The 22,901-nt window shown below is 47.6% G+C and overlaps 2 protein-coding genes across 2 annotated transcripts in view; one reads left to right on the forward strand and one right to left on the reverse strand.

The window, feature by feature from the left end:
• LOC135819844 (sushi, von Willebrand factor type A, EGF and pentraxin domain-containing protein 1-like) overlaps window positions 1-18,266 on the forward strand; it is a 50,247-nt gene extending 31,981 nt beyond the window's left edge. Inside the window, exons 11-18 of the mRNA XM_065333125.1 lie at window positions 5,380-5,553; window positions 7,017-7,187; window positions 8,309-8,479; window positions 9,331-9,504; window positions 10,636-10,809; window positions 11,132-11,302; window positions 13,068-13,238; window positions 16,382-18,266. Of these exons, the coding sequence (XP_065189197.1) occupies window positions 5,380-5,553; window positions 7,017-7,187; window positions 8,309-8,479; window positions 9,331-9,504; window positions 10,636-10,809; window positions 11,132-11,302; window positions 13,068-13,238; window positions 16,382-17,346 (2,171 nt within the window). The 3' untranslated portion in view covers window positions 17,347-18,266. The remainder of the gene's footprint in view (window positions 1-5,379; window positions 5,554-7,016; window positions 7,188-8,308; window positions 8,480-9,330; window positions 9,505-10,635; window positions 10,810-11,131; window positions 11,303-13,067; window positions 13,239-16,381) is intronic.
• A 1,927-nt stretch (window positions 18,267-20,193) lies between these two features.
• Window positions 20,194-22,901, reverse strand: part of LOC135819848 (CUB and sushi domain-containing protein 3-like) — a 31,772-nt gene continuing 29,064 nt past the window's right edge. Inside the window, exon 13 of the mRNA XM_065333127.1 lies at window positions 20,194-21,485. Within this exon, the coding sequence (XP_065189199.1) occupies window positions 21,115-21,485 (371 nt within the window). The 3' untranslated portion in view covers window positions 20,194-21,114. The remainder of the gene's footprint in view (window positions 21,486-22,901) is intronic.

Raw genomic sequence — 22,901 nt, forward strand, 5'->3', positions numbered from 1 at the left:
GTGCCCGCACAAAGGCAAACCAACAGCATCCGGCAAAGTCGGCCAACTTAAGTTGCAACGTGCCTCTGTTCGACATGGTCTAGAACTCAGTGTCCACACGCAGCTCAACACAGAACCGACCGCCGAAGCCATGACATGGATTCCAGACACCGGCAGCGATGTTGACGCCATTGGGCCAGCACATCTTTCCCAGCTACGTGGCTTCCCTGAGAACCTTGCCGTCGATTCCGACACTGTTTCAGCAGCAAACGGCACCTCTCTGGTTAGCCTGGGAAAGATTTCTGCCACGCTCTCCATTGGCTCAGCCCAGCACACCACGGTACTTCATGTGTATGAAGACCTCGACGAGGCGCTGCTGTCATGCCAATCTCTCCGTGCTCTTGGCATTCTCCCTGAGTCCTGGCCGCGGATCTCCCGTGTGAAGTCCGAACCCAGTAGTGCAGACATTGCTGATGTTAAGGCTCAGCTGATGCAAGAGTTTGCTGATGTATTCGACGACTCCCAATTGAAGCCCATGGCTGGTCCTCCCATGGAGATAAAGCTTCAATCTGACGCCACACCAACTCGTGTTCATGGTGCCCGCGCAATCCCATTCGCATTCCGAGATCAGATAAAATCTCAACTGGACGATATGGTGATCAATGGAATTATTGAGCCAGTCACTGAACCGTCAGACTGGTGCCACCCGATCGTCATCGCAGATAAGAAGTCTTCTAACGAGAAGCGCCTCACCGTTGATTTGCGTAAACTCAACGACCAAGTCTGCCGACCAACACACCCAGCTCGTACTCCGCGTGACGCCGTGACAGCTATTGGTAAAGCCCGTTTCTTCACCACACTCGACGCTCGTCATGGTTACTGGCAAATACCCCTGTCCGACGACTCGAAGCCGCTCACGACATTCATCACGCCCTGGGGTCGGTATCGCTATTGCCGCAACCCTCAAGGTCTGTCCTCAGCAGGTGACGAATTCAACTGCCGCACAGACGCAGCATTTGACCGCCTCGCTAACTTCGTCAAAGTCGTTGATGACGGCCTAGTACATGACGTCGATTTTCAAGACCACGTCACCCACGTTCGTGACGTCCTTCACCGTGCCCGTGAGCATCACATTACGCTCAGCCCACACAAGTTTGTATTCGGCGCTAGTGAAGTACAGTTCTGCGGATTCGTCATCAATGCTGATGGTTATGCCGTTGATGGTAGCAAGACATCTGCCATTCGCCAGTTCGAAGTGCCCTGCAACCGCACTGACCTCCGCTCATTCTTCGGTTTGGTCAACCAATGCAGCGACTTCACACCGCGCATTGCTGAACTAAGTGAGCCGCTTCGCCCACTCCTGAAAACCAGCAATGAGTTCGCCTGGGATCAGCAGCACACCATAGCATTCGAAGCCGTCAAAGCCATCCTGACTGAGTCACCAGTGTTAGCTTTCTTCCAGCCTGGCAAGCCTCTCCGTCTCGAGACTGATGCATCTGTGAAGAATGGCCTCGGATTTGCCCTATGGCAACAGCATGATGACCAGCAATGGCACCTCATCCAGTGTGGAAGTCGTTGCTTATCTGACGCTGAAACAAGGTACGCTGTAATCGAGCTCGAGTGCCTCGCAGTCGTCTGGGCAGTGCACAAGTGCCGCTTGTATCTATCTGGTGCACAGTTCTCCCTAATCACCGACCATCGTCCGCTTGTACCGATTATCAACAGCTACACCCTTGACCAGATTGAGAACTCTCGTCTACTCCGATTGATCATGAAACTTCGTCCGTATCAAGTGAAAGCATCGTGGCGTAAGGGTTCAGAGCACGCATTCGCAGACGCCCTCTCACGACATCCTGTATCAATCCCGACTAGTGATGATGAACTTGGAGAAGATCCAGCACTGTCCTGCCGCAGTATCCGTATCTATCTACTCCAAGGTGGTCCCCAGAGTCTCCAGTTCACTAAGCTCCGTGCCGCAGCAGCATCTGATCCTGACTACCAGATGCTACTCGGGTATATCCAGAACGGATTTCCCTCAGCACAAAAGCAGCTGCCCGAGCCTCTTCGTGCGTATTGGAACGTGCGTGAACATTTGTCCACCGACAATGGCATAGTCCTGAAAGGTCTACGCATAGTCGTCCCAGCCTCTCTGCGTGCGTCAACGCTGATCGACCTTCACGCAGCCCACCAAGGTCTGACCCGTACCAAACGACGTGCCCGTCAGACAGTGTATTGGCCCGGAATGAACAGTGAGTTAGACACGCTAGTCCGCAGCTGTGATGCATGCCGTGAATTTCAGCCGTCTCAGTCTGCCGAACCGCCCATTTCTGACCGCAAGCCCACTTTGCCATTCGAAAGTGTTAGTGCTGACCTTTTCAGTTGCCAAGGTTGCGAGTATTTGGTATTCGTCGACCGCTTAACCGGATGGCCATGCATAGCCAAGCTTGGTCACTCAGCCACGTCAGCTGACGTCATTCGTCATTTCGCAGGTGGTTCCCAGATGTAGGCGTACCACAGGTCATTTCAACGGACGGCGGTCCTCAGTTTGCGTCTCACAGATTTGCTGAATTTTGCGAGCGCTGGGGAATCCGTCATATCAAGTCGTCCCCTCACTACCCACAGTCGAACGGACATGCGGAAGCAGCCGTAAAGGCAATGAAGTACCTGGTGGAAAAGACTACCAATGACGGTAATCTAGACACCGATGCTTTCCAGCGTGGCCTTCTCGAGTGGCGCAATACTCCTGGCACTTCGGGAAAGAGTCCTGCCCAGTTACTGTATGGTCGCCCACTCGTCTCCTTCGTTCTCGCCCAATGGAGCCAGTTCGACTCCCACTGGCAAGACACCGCATCTGACATGGATGATGTTGATCGAGTAGACCAGCCTCCCAGTCAGCCTCACCGAGAGCTTCCCCACTTGTCTATCGGGACGCACGTTGACATTCAGCACCCAAAGACAAAACGGTGGTCTTCCCGCGGCGTTGTCGTGGCTATCGGTGACCACCGCGACTACTACGTCAAGCTACCGAGTGGACGCGTATATTGGCGCAACCGTCGCTACCTCCGCCCGTACCGCCCTCCTACTCCAGCTTCAACAGCCATGCCTGCATCGTCTCCCGTACCCGACGCTGCACCACAAGCAGTCCCTGTGACTCAGTCGTCGCCACAGTCAACTGTTCAGGTACCACCTCGAACAAGCCAACGTCCCCGGCGACAGAATGTCCCCTTTAACATTATTTCAACGCGTGGACAATCGTACAATTAACACTCGCTCTGTTCAGTTGTTGATGTCCATTGTACCTATTCAATTGTCATTCCCATTGTTTCGCAGTTGAAAACCTTCATGTATATAATTTTTGCAATTATCTCTTTTACAAGTCTGTTGGAAGTTGCTGTTGCTCCGCGACATGTCATTTGCTACGCACATGCAATTTTCACATTATTTTTTGTTGATTAGATAAACACTTGTACGTTTTTATCTTAGGAGGGGCATGATGTATATGGCATACTTCCGTATATGGTGCAGCTCCCGCACCCCGTATGCACCCGCCTAGAGCTCCTGCTTCCATATGCGCTCGTACACACTTTCCTTGGTGTTCGTACACACTTCCCTTTCGTGTTCGCACACTGCTTGGAATGTTGTTCTTCGTTTGTTGTCCTTCTTGCTAGTTGTGAATAAACTCTATCTGACACCACACCCGCGCCTTGTTAGGTTTTGGTAACGGTATCAATATGCCTGGACCAATAACACTACACAGGTGGTCGCCCCTGGTGATGCTGTTGTTGATCATGGTGGTGATGATCGGGGAGATGTACTCAGCACCGTATTTGAGGAGTTCTGCGCATACACCATCCGGCCCACATGCTTTCTGATTTCGCAGTCGTCTCAAAGCCGCCTCTACTTCTTCGGTGGAAACGGGCGTCTCCAGTGTGTGCGGAGCTGGCGGTGGCAGCAGGTCATCAGAAGTGTTGAACTGCCCCTGATAGTGATCACGTATGCGAGATGCCTTTTCCTCATCGCGCATGAGGATGTGACCATCAGCCGACTCGACGAAGAGCTGCTGCGGCTTGCCACGTTTGAGCTGGGAGGCTGCTATAAACATTTGCGCGGAGGTTGGAGCGCTCTCAACCGCCTCGGCAATTCTGTCCAGGCGAGAGTTGGCTTCGGTCTGTTGGATATTACGGATTTCATGCATGACACGATTGCGCTCCTTCTTCAGCTGCGCAGCATCATGGTGTCCGGACTCAGCTAATATTCGCAGTTCCCGTTGCCGCAGTGAAAGCCGAGCAACCTGTGCGTTTGGTTGAACGAAACGGTTCCTAGCTTCGGATCGGTGCAGATGACCAATGGCGGTGTCTGCTGCAAATAACTGGTGGACACTAGAGCTTAAGGGAGACACTTTTGATAACAGGTACTAGCATCTGATAGGTTTGATATCACACTGGACTACTGCATCGGGCAGCTAGAACAACGCGAGAAAAAAGTAGAAGGAAATGATTGTGTCTGCTCCCGACGGGAACTCACGGCGGCCACTAGCTCTCAGTGAACAGCTAGGTAGTGAATGATAAAACAGAGAGGTTCCAGGCAGTCCTAACAGAGAGGTTCCAAGCAGTGCAATAGAGTGCTTGATGCCCAGAGGCAGAGCTTGTTCCAACAAGATTAAGATGGTGGACAACTAGTGGATCTCGGAGTAAAAGCACTTTCTCTTTTCTTCGTGTTGTAATGAACAATAAAGAGATGTGTGCAGAGATTTATATATTTGTGTTATCGCAAATTATGTTTGTCGTGGGCATTATCATAGTGCAGTGTAAATTGAAAAAAGTGAGAAGTTATTCTGCTGGCTACACATGGTAGGGCAGTGCCAACATGCACAGTTCCACACTGATTCCCTCTCTCTTTTCTCTCTCTTTCTCTTTCTCTCTCTTCTCTCTCTCTCTCTCTCTCTCTCTCTCTCTCACTCCGGCTCTCTCTCTTTCTCTTTCTCCATCTCTTTCTCCATCTCTTTCTTTCTTTTCTCTCTCTCTCTCTCTCTCTCTTTCTATATTTCTTTCCCTCTCTTTCTCTCTCTCTCTCTCCCCTCTCCCCTCTCTCTCTCTCTCTCTCTCTCTCTCTCTCTATTTCTCTCTCTCTCTCTCTTTCTCTCTCTCTCTCTCTCTCTCTCTCTCTCTCTCTCTCTCTCTCTCTCTCTCTCTCTCTCTCTCTCTCTCTCTCTCTCTCTCTCTCTCTCTCTCTCTCTCTCTCTCTCTCTCTCTCTCTCTCTCTCTCTCTCTCTCTCTCTCTCTCTCTCTCTCTCTCTGGGGGGGGGGGGGGGGGGGGGCATCAGTTTTCTGGCCAGAGTGCTGTGATTTCAATTTCAATCATTTTCACATGTTGCTATCTGTGTGTTAATACAATTTCCAGCAATAACCTGTGATGCCCCTTTGCCACCCTATCACGGTAACGTGAGTTATTCCACACTCAATGTGAACAGTATGGCCGGATACACGTGTAACGAGGGGTATACGCTTCAAGGTACACCCAGTCTGGCTTGTACTCTGAATGGTATTTGGTCGGATGAAAAACCTGTCTGCATACGTGAGTGCAATCACCGTAAACTCGTGCATTTAAGGACATTTCTTGTTTTCGAATACAGGAGCACTCTCGCTTATAAGAACATGCACTTATAAGTGAATGAAAATCACAAAGCCACATGAGGTCCATCATGGTTCCATTGTACTGGCATTCACCAATAATATGCATACTTGCACATGTACATGTTGATGCGATGTTTGTCTCTGGCATATAGGACCATGGTCTTGTAATTGAACGAAATTGCACTTGTGAAAGCACCGAAAACAGCGACTTTTTCGATTATAAGACCATGGTCCTATATCTGCGAGATTACGGTACTCATTAAGGGACGTTTAGCCACACATCTCCGATATTCGCACTTTTTTTTCGGGGTGAGATTTTGCTAAAAAGGGCAGCACTTTGAGAGTACACTAGTATATGTGATACCTGCACTGTATGCATGCAGTACAGCAATGCGCTGGACTGTTTGGATGTAACGTTAGTACAGCAATGCGCTGGACTGTTTGGATGTGAGCACATCTTTCTCGGTAGTTGTATGCAGGAGAGGGAGAGAGAGAGAGGGGAGAGAGAAAAGAGAAAATGAGATAGAGAGAGAGGGAGATAGAAAGAGAGGGAGGGGGAGAGGGAGAGAGAGAAAAGCGGAGCGTGGGTTTCCTGGCAGTAGCGTAAGTGTTCCTGGGCAAACTGGAGCTAGAGTCAGCAGGGGATCAGGAAGCTTCTCCGCCTCCAGTGCATGTACCGACAAAGTATTGTAAAGCAGGTTATTTTCAGTGTGACTTTAGTTTCGGTGATTTCGGTGGAAATACCATACACCTAAATTTAGATTGCACAAAATTGGCACATTAGTATGTGCTGTGTATGAAGGGAATTCTGGTGGCCAAATTCTAAGTTACACCTGAAACCCATCAGGACCCTGACACTGAAATTGTATTACACCTAAATTTACATGTTAGGTGACAGCCTAATGGTGGATAAACTTTCGGATCATAAGAACACCTAATCTTATTGTCAGACATGTTCTGGGGTTCTGTGGGGAGGTAATACCCTGTTCTGGAGTGCATGGTTAAAATATGAGCTGTCATGTTTTCCTGGGAGAGCTAGTGAGGTTGTGACACATGTAGTGAAAAATATACGAGATTGTCATTGCTTTCCAGGAAGTTGACATGGCACTCTGTGGTGGTGGTGTCAATATGTTTGCCTTTTTTCTTTCTTTTCCATGTTTGTTATGTCAATGCTTCCAGTAGGTACAAACATTAAGTTAGCTATTGACCCATTTTGAATTGTTTTGTATGGTTGTTGAAGACCCAAAAGAAACCAATCTGCAAATTTTGAGAGGAACAGGCAAACCAGCAAACCTCCGTTTATTGTTTTCTCAGACATTTTCTCTTAATAAATACACCAGGCCCTCGTTTAGCCCTCTACCAACACAGATGTGTACATTGTGTTATGTCTTGGCTTCCTTGCAGCTCAGCAATGCCGCAGCCCTCCCAACATCACTAATGCCGTCGTATTGGCTGACCGAACAAAATCCTATGTATTTGGTGATGGTGTGTTTGTACAATGTAACACTGGACATAGTGGTAGTGGCAAAATCAACTGTACATCAGCTGGAACATGGAGCAGCCTGGCTTGTTCTGGTGAGTGTTGTGCTCCAAGTATGGTCTACCTATTTATTGAATTCGGAGGGTGAGCCAATTTAATTATGGAAGAAGGGCAAAATGTTACTAGTTATGACCAACTGTCCACCAACGTAACCAGATCTTAATTATCCAGTCAGCGAGTGCGACAAAATGGCACATCACTGGCAAGGAGTACTGAGACATTCAGCGATGTGACACCTAGCTCTGACACTTCTCCAAGGCGCAAACCAACAACCTTCCAACTTGGAAGACTCAGGTTCGGAAAGGGCCAAGAGGGGAAGGAAAGCGCAACGAAGAAGAACACGAGGTATACCCCACAGCAACAAAGAATGCCGAAAGTTACTGGATGATGACGAAACTAGTAAGACTATTGGACGTACCGGCCTTACTACAGCTCTACAACGCAAAGCAACAGACCACCCAACTTGGGAGGCTTAAGTTTATGTAATAAACATAGAAAGGGGAAGCTAAGCGAAGTCATCATCCACATACTTTCGGCTTTCTTTGTTGCCGTGGGGCGTAGCTCGTGCTCTTCTTCGTTGCCCTTTTCTTCCCCTCTTGGACCTTTCCAAACCCTGAGCCTTCCAAGTTGGAGGGTTGTTGGTTTATGCCTTGGAGAAGTGTCAGAGCTAGGTGGCAGGTCGCTGAATGTCTCAGTACTCCTTGTTAGTTTTGTGCCATTTTGTCGCACTCGCTGACTGTACATGATCTGGTTACGTTGGTGGACAGTTGGTCATGACTCGAAACAAGTCATTTTGTCCTTCTTTTTTACCTATTTATTCTCGAAATATTGCCAAAGACGTGAATTTGTATGTGTGTTTAATGTTTATGTATGTGGTAGGGCAGTCATCACGTGATGCGCCATGCCTGGTACACGATTCCGTACATGTCCCTTACGGCACCATAAAAGAAAGTTGGCCAAATATTCAAATAGGGTGTTCAACGGCAAATAACCACACACCATTTGGCGAAACAAAGCAACAAGACAGAAATGAGGACAAGGGGAATGGCAGGAGTGGGGAGAGGGAGGGACAGTTCTCTTTTACTGTTGTCTGTATGATGCTGGCACTGACATACACCCTAACTTATTATGATCGTGGCATTCTTTTTCCCTGCAGCTCAACCATGCCCTAGCCCACCCAACATCACTAATGCTGTTGTAATGGCTAATCCAACAAAATCTTACGTGTATGGAGATGGCGTGCTGGTACAATGTAACACTGGATATGCTGGTAGTGACAACATAACCTGCACAGCTGATGGATCTTGGAGCTTGCTGATGTGCTCAGGTAATTGATCCGTGTTTAACATTCCGAAAGCAGTCCTTGCCCGAATATCTGGAAAAATCTTCAACTCGAGATTTGATTGACTGGTGTAGGCGAGAGGATGATAAAAGAGTGTTTTGGTATGATTGTGTGGATAATGTGAATGCTACAGTGGAGTCTTGTCATCGAGAAATACTTAGCTCCATGAAGAGCAACATGCTGCCGTCCATTGTGCAGTGCATGCAGTGGATTGCACTTGACAAGAAGGGAGGAGGGATTTTATGGGATCGAGTATTTCCTGTAGAAAGAGAGAGAAGTGCGTAGTCAGTGTTTGGAGTGCATCCATCACAACTGTTGCTATGGCTATGGCTATGCTATGGCTATGGCATGAGTTGCTATGGCATCGATAAGCAAGTTGTTCTACTAGTATCTGCCACTATCATGAAGCTCTGTGTATATAACCCGTAACCAGAATGGTTAGGAGTTGTACATATATACATACATACATCATAAGGCTCTCAGCTCCTGTTTAGTGGCTGGTTTTGCAGCAGTTATTATTTATGCCAGCTTTACTTGAACATACATAATTATCATTAATTTTGTCAGAAATGATGGTGGTTAACGCATACATATGTACTATGGAGAAAATATCGGGAGCTGCATGTGGGACCTTTAACCATCAATGCATTCCGCACTTGTAGTTTTGTTCTTAGTTTGTCGTGGGTTTGATCTATTCACCTCCCACCGCTAAGGGGCTGCGTCTGTGCCTTGATCCTAGAGGGTCTGGCGTTCCTGAGGATGAGCAAAACTCAGCCCCCAGCCAAATCTCACACAAACCGTGACATATATTACCGGTATATTTTTTGTTGTTGCAGCAATCACTTGTGGACCACTGACAAGTCCTGACAATGGAATGATATCTGTGGATGGTCATACATTCAGTGCTGTAGCATCATTCGCGTGCAATGCTGGTTACAGACTTAACGGTTCTGCAAGCAGAGTATGCAGTCAGCATGGATCATGGTCATCCACCAACCCTACTTGCACTAGTAAGTGACCTATTTAGGCTGGCTCTTTAAGGCGTTGTAGTTCGTGTGCAGGTCTAGCCTCATTTGTAGATAACCCGCAGAGTTCCATTTTTTTGTCTTGTTATGAGTATTATCAACTATCAAGTCATGAAGGTATGTGTTTCAGGCGACAGGGGATTTTTGATTTTTGCCTACTAATGAGGTTTGTCTTGTAACCGATGTCGTACTGTACGAGGGTAGACCTGTATGATGGGCAGCAGGGAACCAACACACGTACACATGTATACACACATACACACATGCACGTACACACACATATACAGGAATACATGCACACACACACACGCGCACGCACGCACGCACACACACACACACACACACACACACACACACAATGGTGAGGGTAAGGTTCATCACGAATTATTTGGGAAAACCACGTGAGTATTGAGTGCTCAATAAATAACGGGCAGGCTCACAACTGCAATCCAATCATCTACAGTTGGCTCCTTCATGCCAGGCTATAAGCTCTCAGGTATGTCAGTTTGAGCACTCTGGCAAGATACGTTCGGGCCTGATTGGTAATATTTATTTCCATTGCTATCAGGTTCGGCCTCATTTCCTCTGTGCTGCGCTGATAAGTTCACAAAGAACGAAACAGCATGCTGTCCGCAGATTGAGTATAGCTCTCAAGTATCTGTGGGTTGCAGCATGGCTGGAAAAAAATCTTCGGCTCACACATACGTACTAGCGCACCTAGTTTTGCTGAGTACAGACCATAACTCTGTGGGTGTTTAAACTTCAGTTCCGTACGAAAGTCTGTTTGCAACCACCCGGAAATTGTGTGTGTGTGTGTGTGTGTGTGTGTGTGTGTGTTTGATTATTCCGCAATGAGCATGTGTAGGTGCATAATGCACTAAACGTTGTATGCCCCACGTCTGGTCCTTGGAAGGACATGACAGTTGCGGAGGCGAAAGACATAATAATTATAATTATCTCAAAATGTGTGACCTTGATAGTAGTATCTGCTTGTTGCTGGGGATCAATGTCTTTCAATAAGACAATAGCACTGGGCAACAGTACCTTCACTAGTTCCAAATTCACGTACTATTAAAACGTGCTGTATGTGCTTATTTTAAACTGTTATTCACTCAGGAATCACTTGCGCGCCTCTGACGAATCCACAAAACGGCAGTGTGCTGGCAGGAGGCCATGATGTTGAAGAAACTCGAACCTACACGTGTAATGATGGATACACCATGGCGGGGCGTGCTCTGACAACTTGTCTTCTGAGAGGTGCCTGGTCTTCACCACCGCCTACTTGCCAGGGTGAGTGACATAATTAAGAATGGCGTGTGTCTGCAGCAAGCTGCACAGCATGCATCCGTCTCACTCTCAGACAGACACACAATGAATTCGAACTGTCACCCTCTCCACACTGCGCTCTTGGCCCACATTCACAGCAACATACTCCATCACGAGGAAGTGTGTTCTTGGATAGATGCTCCATATCTTCCAGACAACTGCTTCGCTCATTGAGAGCTCCTTAGCGGAGGTAGATGGCGAATATAGCTGCAACCATGGAAACTAGACTCTTCGGTTCATTTATTCACCGCTTCTCACCTGGTTCTGTTTTTGTTCCCTTTTGCAGCAATCAAAACATGTCCCACTCTGAACCTAGCACATGGTTTAGCAACGCACGGTCTCAACACTGTCAATAGCGTACGCACTATCATTTGTGATACCGGTTATGAACTGTACGGCGACAGGAACGTGATGTGTTTGCCAATCGGCCACTGGTCTAGTGTGCCGCGGTGTACAAGTAAGTGTCATGCTCCAAGACATTCATCTCTATGCCTCCATGCACTCGGGAATACCTCCAGTCTACGAACAGGCTTTCGGCTTCATCAGACAAATATAGAAGTAATTGAACTATGACCCTCACGGTTTGAGCCGGTTTAGAAATGCTTTGTTTTTGTTCACTGGACCTCCTTTGCGTTTGGTTTGACCAGTGACACTGAGCTCTTCTGAGGAGCACTACTGAAGGGCCAGTGCATCGCTTTTCAAGTTATCCACCATGGTCAACATCGTGATAAATTTCATCCCGCTGATGCGATCTTTTCTTCCGACTATTATCTTCTTTCCTTCTTTTTCTTCTCTTGCCACGGCTGGCTAACGCCCCCTCCTTTGCATTGGCTTCTGCCATTGGACGGTGAAATAAATAAATAAATAAAAATAAGTAGAGTTCAGATGAAAGACATTTTGATACCGGCTCGAATGGCATATCTCTCGCTTGCATACGATAAGCCAAACTCGCCAAATCACCAATCGTATGATATACATTGACATAGTGACCAGCGCAGTAATGACGTGCGATCGGCTTAGCTCCGTGAGAGAGAAGGACGATTACTGCAGAATTTGGTCATTTTCATTAGTCTTATTGGATAGTGACCAGCGCAGTAATGACGTGCGATCGGCTTAGCTCCGTGAGAGAGAAGGACGATTACTGCAGAATTTGGTCATTTTCATTAGTCTTATTGGATTCACGATGTGAAGAGGTGTCATGTTCAATGTTGATAGTACTGTTTATTAATAGTTCCTCCTTTCATTGTGTACTGAGACCTGACACCGACAGGAGACTGCTGCAGTGCGGAGACATCAGCAGAAAAGCGAGAAGCAGTGACGAACAAAATGCTGAAATCTTGGTGGGACAAATCAGACGTTCAGCATTTACCCCAACCAAGGACCATGCCATTTGCTCTTTCCACTTCCTGAAGATGGATGTGATGCTTGCTGGCGACTCTCCTATCCCTCGTAACATCTTCTGACGCCAGGTGAGACAACGGGTGGTGGAGATTGACGAACGACATAATGTACCTTTTTTACGTTTTCTGAAATTGTCTCATGAGAGATGGTGAATACCAAGCATCTTCTATTAGAGGAACCATTTCTTATCCTGCAGTCAGCCTAGGGAAATGCAGTAGAAGGTAGAAAAACAGTTCACGGCACGAACAGCATTGAACACAGCACATCTTTCACACCGTGAATACAATAAGACAATTGAAAATGACCAAACTCTGCAGTGATCGACGTTCTCTGTGGCAGAGCTAAGCCAATCGCACGTCATCACTGCGCTGGTCGCTATGGCAACGTATATTGGCGATGTGCCGAGTTTGGCTTATCGTACGCAAACGCGAGATATGCCATTTGAGCCGATATCAAAATGTCTTTCATTGCTCAGCCCAAAAACAGGAACCTGCAACACAAGTGCACAATGGCGGGAGGCCTTTTTCTGTCAATCTGAGTCTCATGGCCCTTGAACCAATCATACAACAAGCATGTTGTGAACTTGTATTGCAACATCGACCGAGCCAAAGATGTTGTTTGACAGTTTAAGACAACAAAACAAGGAAGTTCACGCCACGGTCGGGGAAATAGGCAACAACAGAACGGGAAGGGTCGCACAGGTGGGCCTGCGTGCATGCACAATCCTAGTGACGTCTTAGTGACGTCAGCACAGAAGAAGACCTGCAAAGGTATCCCAACTTGTGTCTCATAATACAATGTTGTTTGTGTCTTGTTGGCAGGAATTCAAATGTGCGCAAATCTTCTGGTAGACCATGGCGTGTTCACGGCGTCGCTGAACAGAGTGAATGACGTCGGCACCTTGCAATGCAAACCAGGCTACCAAATCAATGGCAGCAGGTCTGTTGTCTGCCTCTCCACTGGCAGATGGTCTGATACTCCTAATTGTGTTGGTAAGTGCAAAGTAGGTGACTTAGGGTGTCATCGATTGGCGAATCTGGATTGAGTGCGAGCAGGCGGTGTAGTCCGAGCAACGCTAGCCCAATCGAACAAAACAAGGGTGTAGTACGCAAACTGTACGCATAATTATCATACAAAGATGCTGTGAAAGCTGTCCAAAAACGCCAAAGTCCATTTCCACGCCAGCCACTCTCAGTGTGGGGGCCGGAGTGGTCGGATTCCACTCCAAGTACGCCACCTCCGGATTCGATCGGATTCGGCCAAACGATCAAGCTCCCTCGGAGCGCACTTGCTCGGGATTCGCCCAATCGATCATGACCTCAGTGTCCATTCATAAATGGATAGGTCCTGGCTCTGGCAAACTCCTGTATTTGGCGATTTTCGTGATTTTATTGTACGCAGTGCAGTGCCGCAGAATTTGAAAAAAATTGAGAAAGGGTCCACAAAGGGTATCTGAACTGGGGTCCGGACCGCACAATGTACTGTTGCAAGTGGAGTGAAACAGCCTGGATTTTGATGGCTTTCACACTTCCATGCTTTGGGGGCAAAACTGCACGGCCGAAATCCTACTCTTATTACGGCTAGAGTTTTGGAGAAATAGACTTCAGAAACAAAATTGGAAGAGGATACCATGGGGATTGCCGAAAAAATCAAAAAAATTCTGAAGTTTGACCAGTTTACAGCCAAAAGCTAGAAATCCGTCGTTTTGTGAATGGACTGTTGTTACTCTTTATACAGTGAAACAGGTGGTCGCCTTATCAAAGAGGTCACATTGGCACATTTTACTGTATTCAAATCAGACAAACTCATCATTAAATTTTAGTCTTATATGTTGTGAAAATGGAGCCAACTTTTAAAGCATGTTTGCTATATGAGAAAACCCGGTTTAGCTGAGTTTCAGGAATTAGAAGTGCACGAACTGGAAGTTTCAAACCCTCAAAACTCTTCTTTTAGCCTTTAGAGTAACGACCACTGAACTAAATTGCAATTTGTGACAGATATCATCAGCAAGTAGACTATTACTTCTGGATGGGGAAAATGAGGCCACCATGGTCACACATGACAAACAGGGCAAGCTCCTACTTTGGCGGAAAATCGAGAGTGAAGTGGACTGTGGTGCATACGGTACGGAAAATAGACGAGGTATACTATCTGCCACGCATTTCTTGTTACATGGGCATCATACGCATACAAATTTCTTGTAGCAAGTCCATATTCCGCAGACCGTGGTGTATTCCGCAGAAGCGAGCGTACCGCTCCTAAAGTTTTGGAGGCAGCGGATTTGAGTTTCCACTGGACCGGTAGCTCCTCTTTTTGCAGTTGCCATGGTATTTTCCGCTCCTCTGGCATCACTCCAGCAGAACGGCTACTTTGTAAAAGTGCATGTGCCACCGGGCCCTAATCAACTTGGTAGTGAATATCTAACATATGAGTACATCAAAGTATGCGTTTTTGAAGGGTGGAGTAAAAAAGTAAATTGTCGTGTCCGTTCCCGAAAGGAACTCACAACGGCCGCTAGCTCCCGGTAAACCCTAGCGGCAGATGCAGCGCCTAACGGTGGGGGTGAGTGGATAAGTCTCGTCAAAAATAAAACTTTTTAAATGCTGTGATCAGCTCAAAAATAGTGATAGTATTTTTTGCTTCAGTGTGAGGTAACAAATGAGAAAAGGAGGAAATCCTCAAAATTCATCTCCTGTGCTGGACCAGTGGTACAAGATTCACGTCACACCGGATTAGGAAGTGCATCTGTTATCTGCTGTTGATCATTGAATTTGTTGCAAATCAGACTTACCGTAGGATACGTGAGCGCCTTTCACGCTAGCTTTAACCTCAGCGTTTCTTTATCCTGCTATCCCACCGTCAAGTCCTACAGCTGCCGCTGCATTGTCCAGGTGTTAGAGGTTGTCATGTGTGTTTTTCTAAAAAAATCCACGTATCTCCAGACACTAGGGTGAAGAATGGAGTGTGGTAGTTCCCTCAGGAACACAGACAATAATCTCTTTCTTTTTTTTAACCTCGCACAGGCAGTGCACTTTAACCTCGAACAGGCAGTGCACTTTAACCAGCTAGAGTGCTCCAAGACTGAGATGAGCGGTCTGCAGTACACAAGAGGTACACACTGATTGATGATTGGTTGCGAAACCGTGAAACTCTGAGCAACAACAAAGAAAGACCTCCTTCCTTTTTATGCCAAGTCAGGATCGGCGGAAGCAGTTTTTGATTGATCCGGCCATACCCTAGCCTTTCAGACAGTTTGTGTATGATATGGAGGATATACACATGACTTTCATACAGTTTGTGTATGATATGGAGGGTATACACATGACTTTCATACAGTTTGTGTATGATATGGAGGGTATACACATGACTTTCATACAGTTTGTGTATGATATGGAGGATATACACATGACTTTCATACAGTTTGTGTGTGATATGGAGGGTATACACATGACTTTCATACAGTTTGTGTGTGATATAGCGGATATACACATGACTTTCATACAGTTTGTGTGTGATATGGAGGGTATACACATGACTTTGATACAGTTTGTGTATGTTGTTGTTGTTGTTGTTTATTTATTTTACATCGCATAGCAAACGGGCAGTTCTGCCCAATATTGTATGACATGGAGGATATACACATGACTTTCATACAGTTTGTGTATGACATGGAGGATATACACATGACTTTCATACAGTTTGTGTGTGATATGGCGGATATACACATGACTTTCATACAGTTTGTGTGTGATATGGAGGGTATACACATGACTTTGATACAGTTTGTGTATGACATGGAGGATATACACATGACTTTCATACAGTTTGTGTATGACATGGAGGATATACACATGACTTTCATACAGTTTGTGTATGACATGGAGGGTATACACATTATCCGTTCCGCAGTACACACAGTCATGTTAGTGGCCAACCAGACTGGTTCTTCCTGGCCTGCTCTCGTGTCCTTTTTTTTAACCTCTGCGTATATGTGTTTTGTGTATCCTGCTCTGTGTGTGTGTGTGTGTGTGTGTGTGTGTGTGTGTGTGTGTGTGTGTGTGTGTGTGTGTGTACATGTGTGCGTGCGTGCGTGCATGTGTGTGTGTGTGTCTCCTGCTCTGTGTGTCCTCTCCAGTTCTAACTGACCCAACGACCGCGGGCGCCGGCAGAACAGCCTCTTGGCTGGCCCAATCAAGTAGCATTGCAGTGATTGCAGCCATTGCTGTCCTAGGAATACTTCTCCTAGTCTTTCTCATCTACTCTAGACAACAGCAGTCTTCAAAACAAACAGATATCGTCAACTCCAAGCAAAAACCTACCGAGAATCTGTACAAGAGCGGAAGGACTGTCTCATCTACACCAACGCCTGCCACTGAAAACAATGCATACGCCGACACGTACACAGTGAGGCAAACGCTAGAACGAAAAGTCTCAGCAAGCGATCCTAGTGCCTTCACGCCCAGCAGTAGAGCCACACAGAATGTGTATAAACTAAAGCATAGCATTACGTCCATGGCTGGCACTGTCGAGTCCCCATTATCGTTGAAAAGCCGTCAATCGGTTTACTCGGACCTGTACTCCGCCACACCAGAGTCGGAGAGGCGGAAATCATCAGCAGTGAACGGTGGAGTCATCTTCAACAATGGAACAGCTCAAAGGAAGTCCCACAGCGAATTAACAGTTTGCGAGAGCAGGCCATCTCTAGTAACAACTACCGGCAATGAAGACGTGGAAAATTACTCAGATATGTACACGCTCAGGCTGCAAAGGGAATCGACAACTCCCAGCGGTGCAGCCATCGCCATGACACAAACTGTCCACGATCGGTCCCACATGCAGCCGAAGCAGAGCACGATAAGCACGTCCTTCTTGCCGGATTATCTGTCGTCGCCCAACCCATCCAATTATTCTGACGTGCCCTCACTGGACAGGTCCCAGAGAAGGACGAGCAAGCAAAGAATGGAATGGGATGAGCCCAGTACTTACGAGGCAATGAACTCTCGCACTGCAATTCCTCCAGTCAGCCCTATATCACGATTGGCTTGTGACAGTGTTACCGAGATGTTGCACAGTGATCTGTCAGACAAGTCATTGAGGTGACCCGAGAAATGGTGCGTGTGAGCAGGCAATTCGGGCAAAGCAATGCACTTGTCACAAAGCGCGCATGGGCAGTGTGTGCAGCCACCTTGCTCGTCACCTCCCAGCTAGTTGTGTTCTGCTGAACTCAGCAGGGCATTCCCTCGCTTGTTCAAGTGCAATATCTTCTTGCACTTCACAGCAAACTTGGGATGATGCCACTGATGGGGAACGGTGCACAAGCACATGACATGCATGATATGCTACACACTTTGCAGGAAAAACGTTTCTCTCTCTCATGTTTCACGGCGTCGTTTGGTGAACAATATCGTATCAGTGCGTTGCCTGAACAGTATCAAGTGGCACGAGCAGGAAGAGAAAAACGAGACAGAACAGCAAAGAAAGTATTCCAATTGCGATACTTGAAAACATTTGTTTTCAGTGGAGATATTTTCACTGAATTTCCTACTTCAGAAGTAAATGTGAAGATCATCATAATCATTGCCTTCCATGTAGTGCACTAATGTCGAATTATGTCGTGGTTCCCCTTGGAACAGAGACGGACATCTACGTCTCCTTCTTTCTTTAAAATAGAAGAGATCACATGGAAACGAGTTATGGCAACAATCCATGGCTGTAACAAGATAATAAGCAGTTAGAAAGTGCGATAACAGGGCACAACACTGTTACAGTTACACTCCTGGGTAGTTGCTTCATAACTCGTTTCCATGTGATTTCTTCTATTTCAATTATTTTATTGACTCAGTATCCTTCTTTAATTCTTCCTTTTATTATTCAGAGCATTTGCTTGCGCTATCTCTGCCAAAATTTTGAAAGTTCTCTCTGGTCATTTCTTTCTCGCAACTCCTCGTCGACCAATACTATGCATTAACTTGGCAATATAGCAACTTGGCAATATAGCCATTGAATTTCTCAATATCAGATGCCGCTTGAAAATTCTTCCATTACAGAATAAGGTTGAACGTGGTATGGGCAGGGAGGTGGAACACGATGATGTCACTACGGTATTGACTGTACCACGCTTTCCCCGGGTACTCTGGGAATCAATCCGTTAAATGCACTGATTTACATTTTTGTAGGCTCGATCCTTCGAAGTATTTGGCATAGCCACCCTCTCGCAACAAGCAAATTGTGAAGGCTGTGAAGGCTGACCGTGCCCCCCTAACATACAGTTCTGACACCCGGCATGCGTGGACTTGAGAGGCGGCAACTTGCTGTGCATGCTCCAATGGTCAATGGTACCATTCGGCCTTTCAATAGTACAATCTGCTACTACTTCTCTCCTCCAGGCGCTCATCAGCCGACTACAAACCAAAAATTCCGATGATGAATCGTTGCGGTCACCGGTACTGGCACATGTACTGAAAACCCTCCTGGTAGTTGTTTAGCCTACAAAATAAAAGACTCGTCAGAGAAGGTGTGCATGGACGGGGGATCAGTAGAGGAATAGAATAGTAGTAGTAGTAGAATTTATTATTTTGATAGGGAAGGCCCTACAGACGTTGCCGTCTTGTTACAGGGAACCCTAAGTGCTCTTTACAGAGAATATATCGTATTGCTGTGCATGCTTCTCGCAAATGATCGGGATGATCACAGATTATGCAGACAGTCACAGGGTCAGTGCAGGACCAGTATACAAGCTGTAAAAGCTAAACATGTTTATTAAGTTAGTATTATCTAAAGGCTGTAGAAGATTACAATCAGTCATGTGACTCATGTATAATGAGATGTTGGAGCGGTTTTCCAGCCGTGCTGCTACCCACAGTCAACTGGGAACGTGTGTGAAGTTGTGGCCAGGCACAAGGGGTACATGGATGCAGCTGATGGGGTCGTTTTCGGCACTTGTGCCAGTGGTTGTGAGACTTATTCACTCACCCCCACCGTTAGGCGCTGCATCTGCCGTAAGGGTTTATCGGGTGTTAGCGGCCGTCGTGAGTTCCCTTCGGGAACGGACACGATAATTTACCCTCTTTTTTTTTAATGGGTTGTGTGACTCCCTCCTGCTTTTCGTCTTCCTCGCCTAGCGCCTGGTTTCCTCCATCGTTGTGAACAGTAACCCCCGTCACGAGGAGCAGGTGCATGCTAAGTGCGAACCCATACGGCAGACCCTCCACGCACGGACAGTATCAAGACAACTATCGGGTGGTGCCTGCTCTTGATCTGTTCTGGCACACTACCGCTGCCGAGTGCGACTCCCCTCAAAGATGAGGAGGAGATCATTTTAGGGAGAGTTGAGGCTACCGATGAAAAGTGACGGAATGGAAAGTTTCCAAGGTGATTTGACCTCATGACGGCTCGGGATTTTTGGAGGCGAACCGTTTTACTGCTGTGGGTGCTGCGGCGAAAACCCATTTCCAGCAGTAAAAATTACTAAAAAAGGTACTCAGGATATGAGCGCTGCAAAATCCTTTCTCAGTTTCGCTGTGAGAGCTGCAGAGGTAACGTTAGTTTACCGATGGTGCAAATCTCGGTTTGACGGGGTTCTCGGCAGTCTGAACACGCCCTTACCAGCGCTCTGAGCCAGCATAATGCAGGTCTGTAACTGTGCCCACTGCCCAGTGGGATTTGACTCGGGTGATCGGATGGTGTGATGGTGTGATTTCTCCCGAATGATATCAAGACAAGCCATCAGTACTAGCCTATAGTGCCGGTAGCAAATGGTTGAGCTGGTCTATATACGGGGACGTTCTAGAACAAACCGGCTATCAGCTCTAGCACGTCTTGGATGCGCACTCCGACACCCTTCCAACAAGGAAGGTGCTACGCCCATCCCCGTGAAAATTTCCAGAAACGAGCCATCTACCACTCCAGAACACAGTGACAAGCACACCAGGCAGGGTCAACTGGTTATCTGCACTCTTCTTCATTACAAATTATCTTCAAGGATGGCCGCCACATCAAGTCCTTTAGATGGGAGGAGGAGAATCAAGTGAAATGAAAATAACAGATCTCTGGCACATTCAGCAAGATAAGTGCATTTCGTCAACTTTCGTAAGACGTGGCAATCAAAAAATATAATCTGAATCTCGCTCAAGGAGAATAACAATAAAATTAATGCCGTATTCAATTCGGTCTAAAATTCCCTGACACGTCTTGGAACATCCGCTAAGTATTACTTATCAAGATGGTCTAAAGACCATTCATCAATTTGTCTATTCTGCCTTAGCTTGGAATTATCCTACACAACTCCGAGAAACTACTAAATGAATGGACAGAGAGACAGGGAGACGGAGAAAAGCAGAGAAAGAAAGAGAGATAGAGATAGAGAGAGAGAGAGAGAGAGAGAGAGAGAGAGAGAGAGAGAGAGAGTGAGAGAGAGAGAGAGAGAGAGAGAGAGAGAGAGAGAGAGAGAGAGAGAGAGAGAGAGAAAGAGAGAGAGAGAGAGAGAGAGAGAGAGCGAGAGAGAGAGCGAGAGAGAGCGCACGAGAGAGAGAGCGAGAGAGAGAGAGAGAGAGAGAGAGAGAGAGAGAGAGAGAGAGAGAGAGAGAGAGAGAGAGAGAGAGAGAGAGAGAGACGGACGGACGGACGGACGGACGGACAAAAGGGCGGACAGACACACAGGCAGATGGAGGGGAGAGCGTTCAGCGTTGTTTTTTATCTAAAAGATGGCCATGTTGAGCGACTACTGATGTTTTCCTTCAAAAGTGGCACTAGATTTGTTGATGTCCACTGGATTGGGCCCATAATGCAGACTGGCAATCATACATAATAAATGCGAACAATTTGTAGGTACTTTGTTAAAATACCAGGATGAAGATCAAAAGGCATCCCTCAAACTCCTCCGGCGGCCTTCTTCAGCTGGTACTGGGATCGCAAGGCGGAGATGTCATCATAGGTGTCATTTTGGGCCATGGACACCTCCGTGAGCGGCATGGTGGATCCCCGCCGCTCCACGGGGGCTGTCTTGGTGGAGCCGCTGATTTGCTGCTTGGCGCTGTTCAGGCGCGTCAGATAGACAATACCGCCGGCCAACCCCAGACATGCCAGCGCAATCACAAAGCCTATGGCACCGGCAGCCACAGTGCTAGATCCGGACGAGGCCTCGGGTGTTCCCGGCGGTGTTGTGGCCGGTGTGGTGGGCTGCGTCGAGGGCTGTGTGGTTGGCACGGTGGTAGCTGCTGGTGTGGTGGGAGCTGCGGTTGCTGCTCAGTGCAGACCAGGATGCATATACAGATATACACACACACGTACACATACACACACGACACACACGCGACACACACATACACAAACACACGTGACACACATACACACGCACACACACACGCACACACACACACACACACACACACACACACACACGACACACACATACACAAACACACGTGACACACATACACACGGACACACACACACACACACACACACACACACATTCACACACACACACACACATTCACACGCACGCACACATGTACGCAAACAAGTGGCACTGGTTGTTAAAGAAGAGTTCTTTAGAAAGCAGCAGGGTAGGTGTCAAGCATGCATAACAGAGAGTGTGCAACTTCAATACGTTTCTATATGCCAGTTGTGGTACATTGCCTACATAACACCAACCAGCCCCATCCATGTAGTGCGCAAAATAATAAAGCCACACTTCTCCTGCCGTATGAAACTGACTTTCGGTATGGAACCGGGGTCTATGTATCCAAACGTCAGGATCAGTGCCACACGGAGCGATCGAAGGAAAATCTTCGGCCCTAGATTGTAGTGTGTTTGAGTGTGTGTGTGTGGGGGGGGAGGGGGGGGGGGGTGTTTGCAGGGTGACTGCAGGCACTGTGTGTGTGTATGTGTGTGGAGGGGGGGGGACTGCAGGTGCTGTGTGTGTGGGGGGGGGGGGGCTGCAGAGTGACTGCACGTACTCTGTGTGTGTGGGGGGGGGGGGGGTGACTGCAGGGTGACTGTGTGTGTGTGGGGGGGGGGGGGGGGAGTGCAGGGTGACTGCAGGGTGACTGCAGGTACTGTGTGTGTGGAGGGGGGGGGGGGACTGCAGGTGCTGTGTGTGGGGGGGGGGCTGCAGAGTGACTGCACGTACTCTGTGTGTGTGGGGGGGGGGGGGGGGGTGACTGCAGGGTGACTGTGTGTGTGTGGGGGGGGGGGGGGGGACTGCAGGGTGACTGTGTGTGTGTGGACTGCAGGGTGACTGTGTGTGTGTGGGGGGGGGGGCTGCAGGGTGACTGCAGGTACAGCAATACACCGTCAAACAACCTAGCCTGTTTGCAACAGACCCAACACTCTCTGGCATAAGTGAACCCATCAACCGAACCAGCTCACACACTGGCACAACCAATTTGACGCCCATCGCCAGAGGCGATGATAGCGATGCTACAGCAGAAGCAATAGCAACTTGTGCTGGGATTGCGCCATCCAACAGCTTAACCGTCACTATTCAGCCTGGCCTACATCACACAGCTATGAAGTGTTTTTTTCTGGCCAGTGAATCCGTACTTTTTGGTCTTTTTCTTCTTCTTTTTTCCCGCACACACATCAAGCCACATACTCCGGCTTGCACTTGCTGTTGGTAACCGCCCAGGAGAATGAAAGGAAAGTCAGGAGGA

The sequence above is a fragment of the Sycon ciliatum genome, chromosome 6 (genome assembly GCF_964019385.1).
Source record: "Sycon ciliatum chromosome 6, ocSycCili1.1, whole genome shotgun sequence".
Taxonomy (NCBI): domain Eukaryota; kingdom Metazoa; phylum Porifera; class Calcarea; order Leucosolenida; family Sycettidae; genus Sycon; species Sycon ciliatum.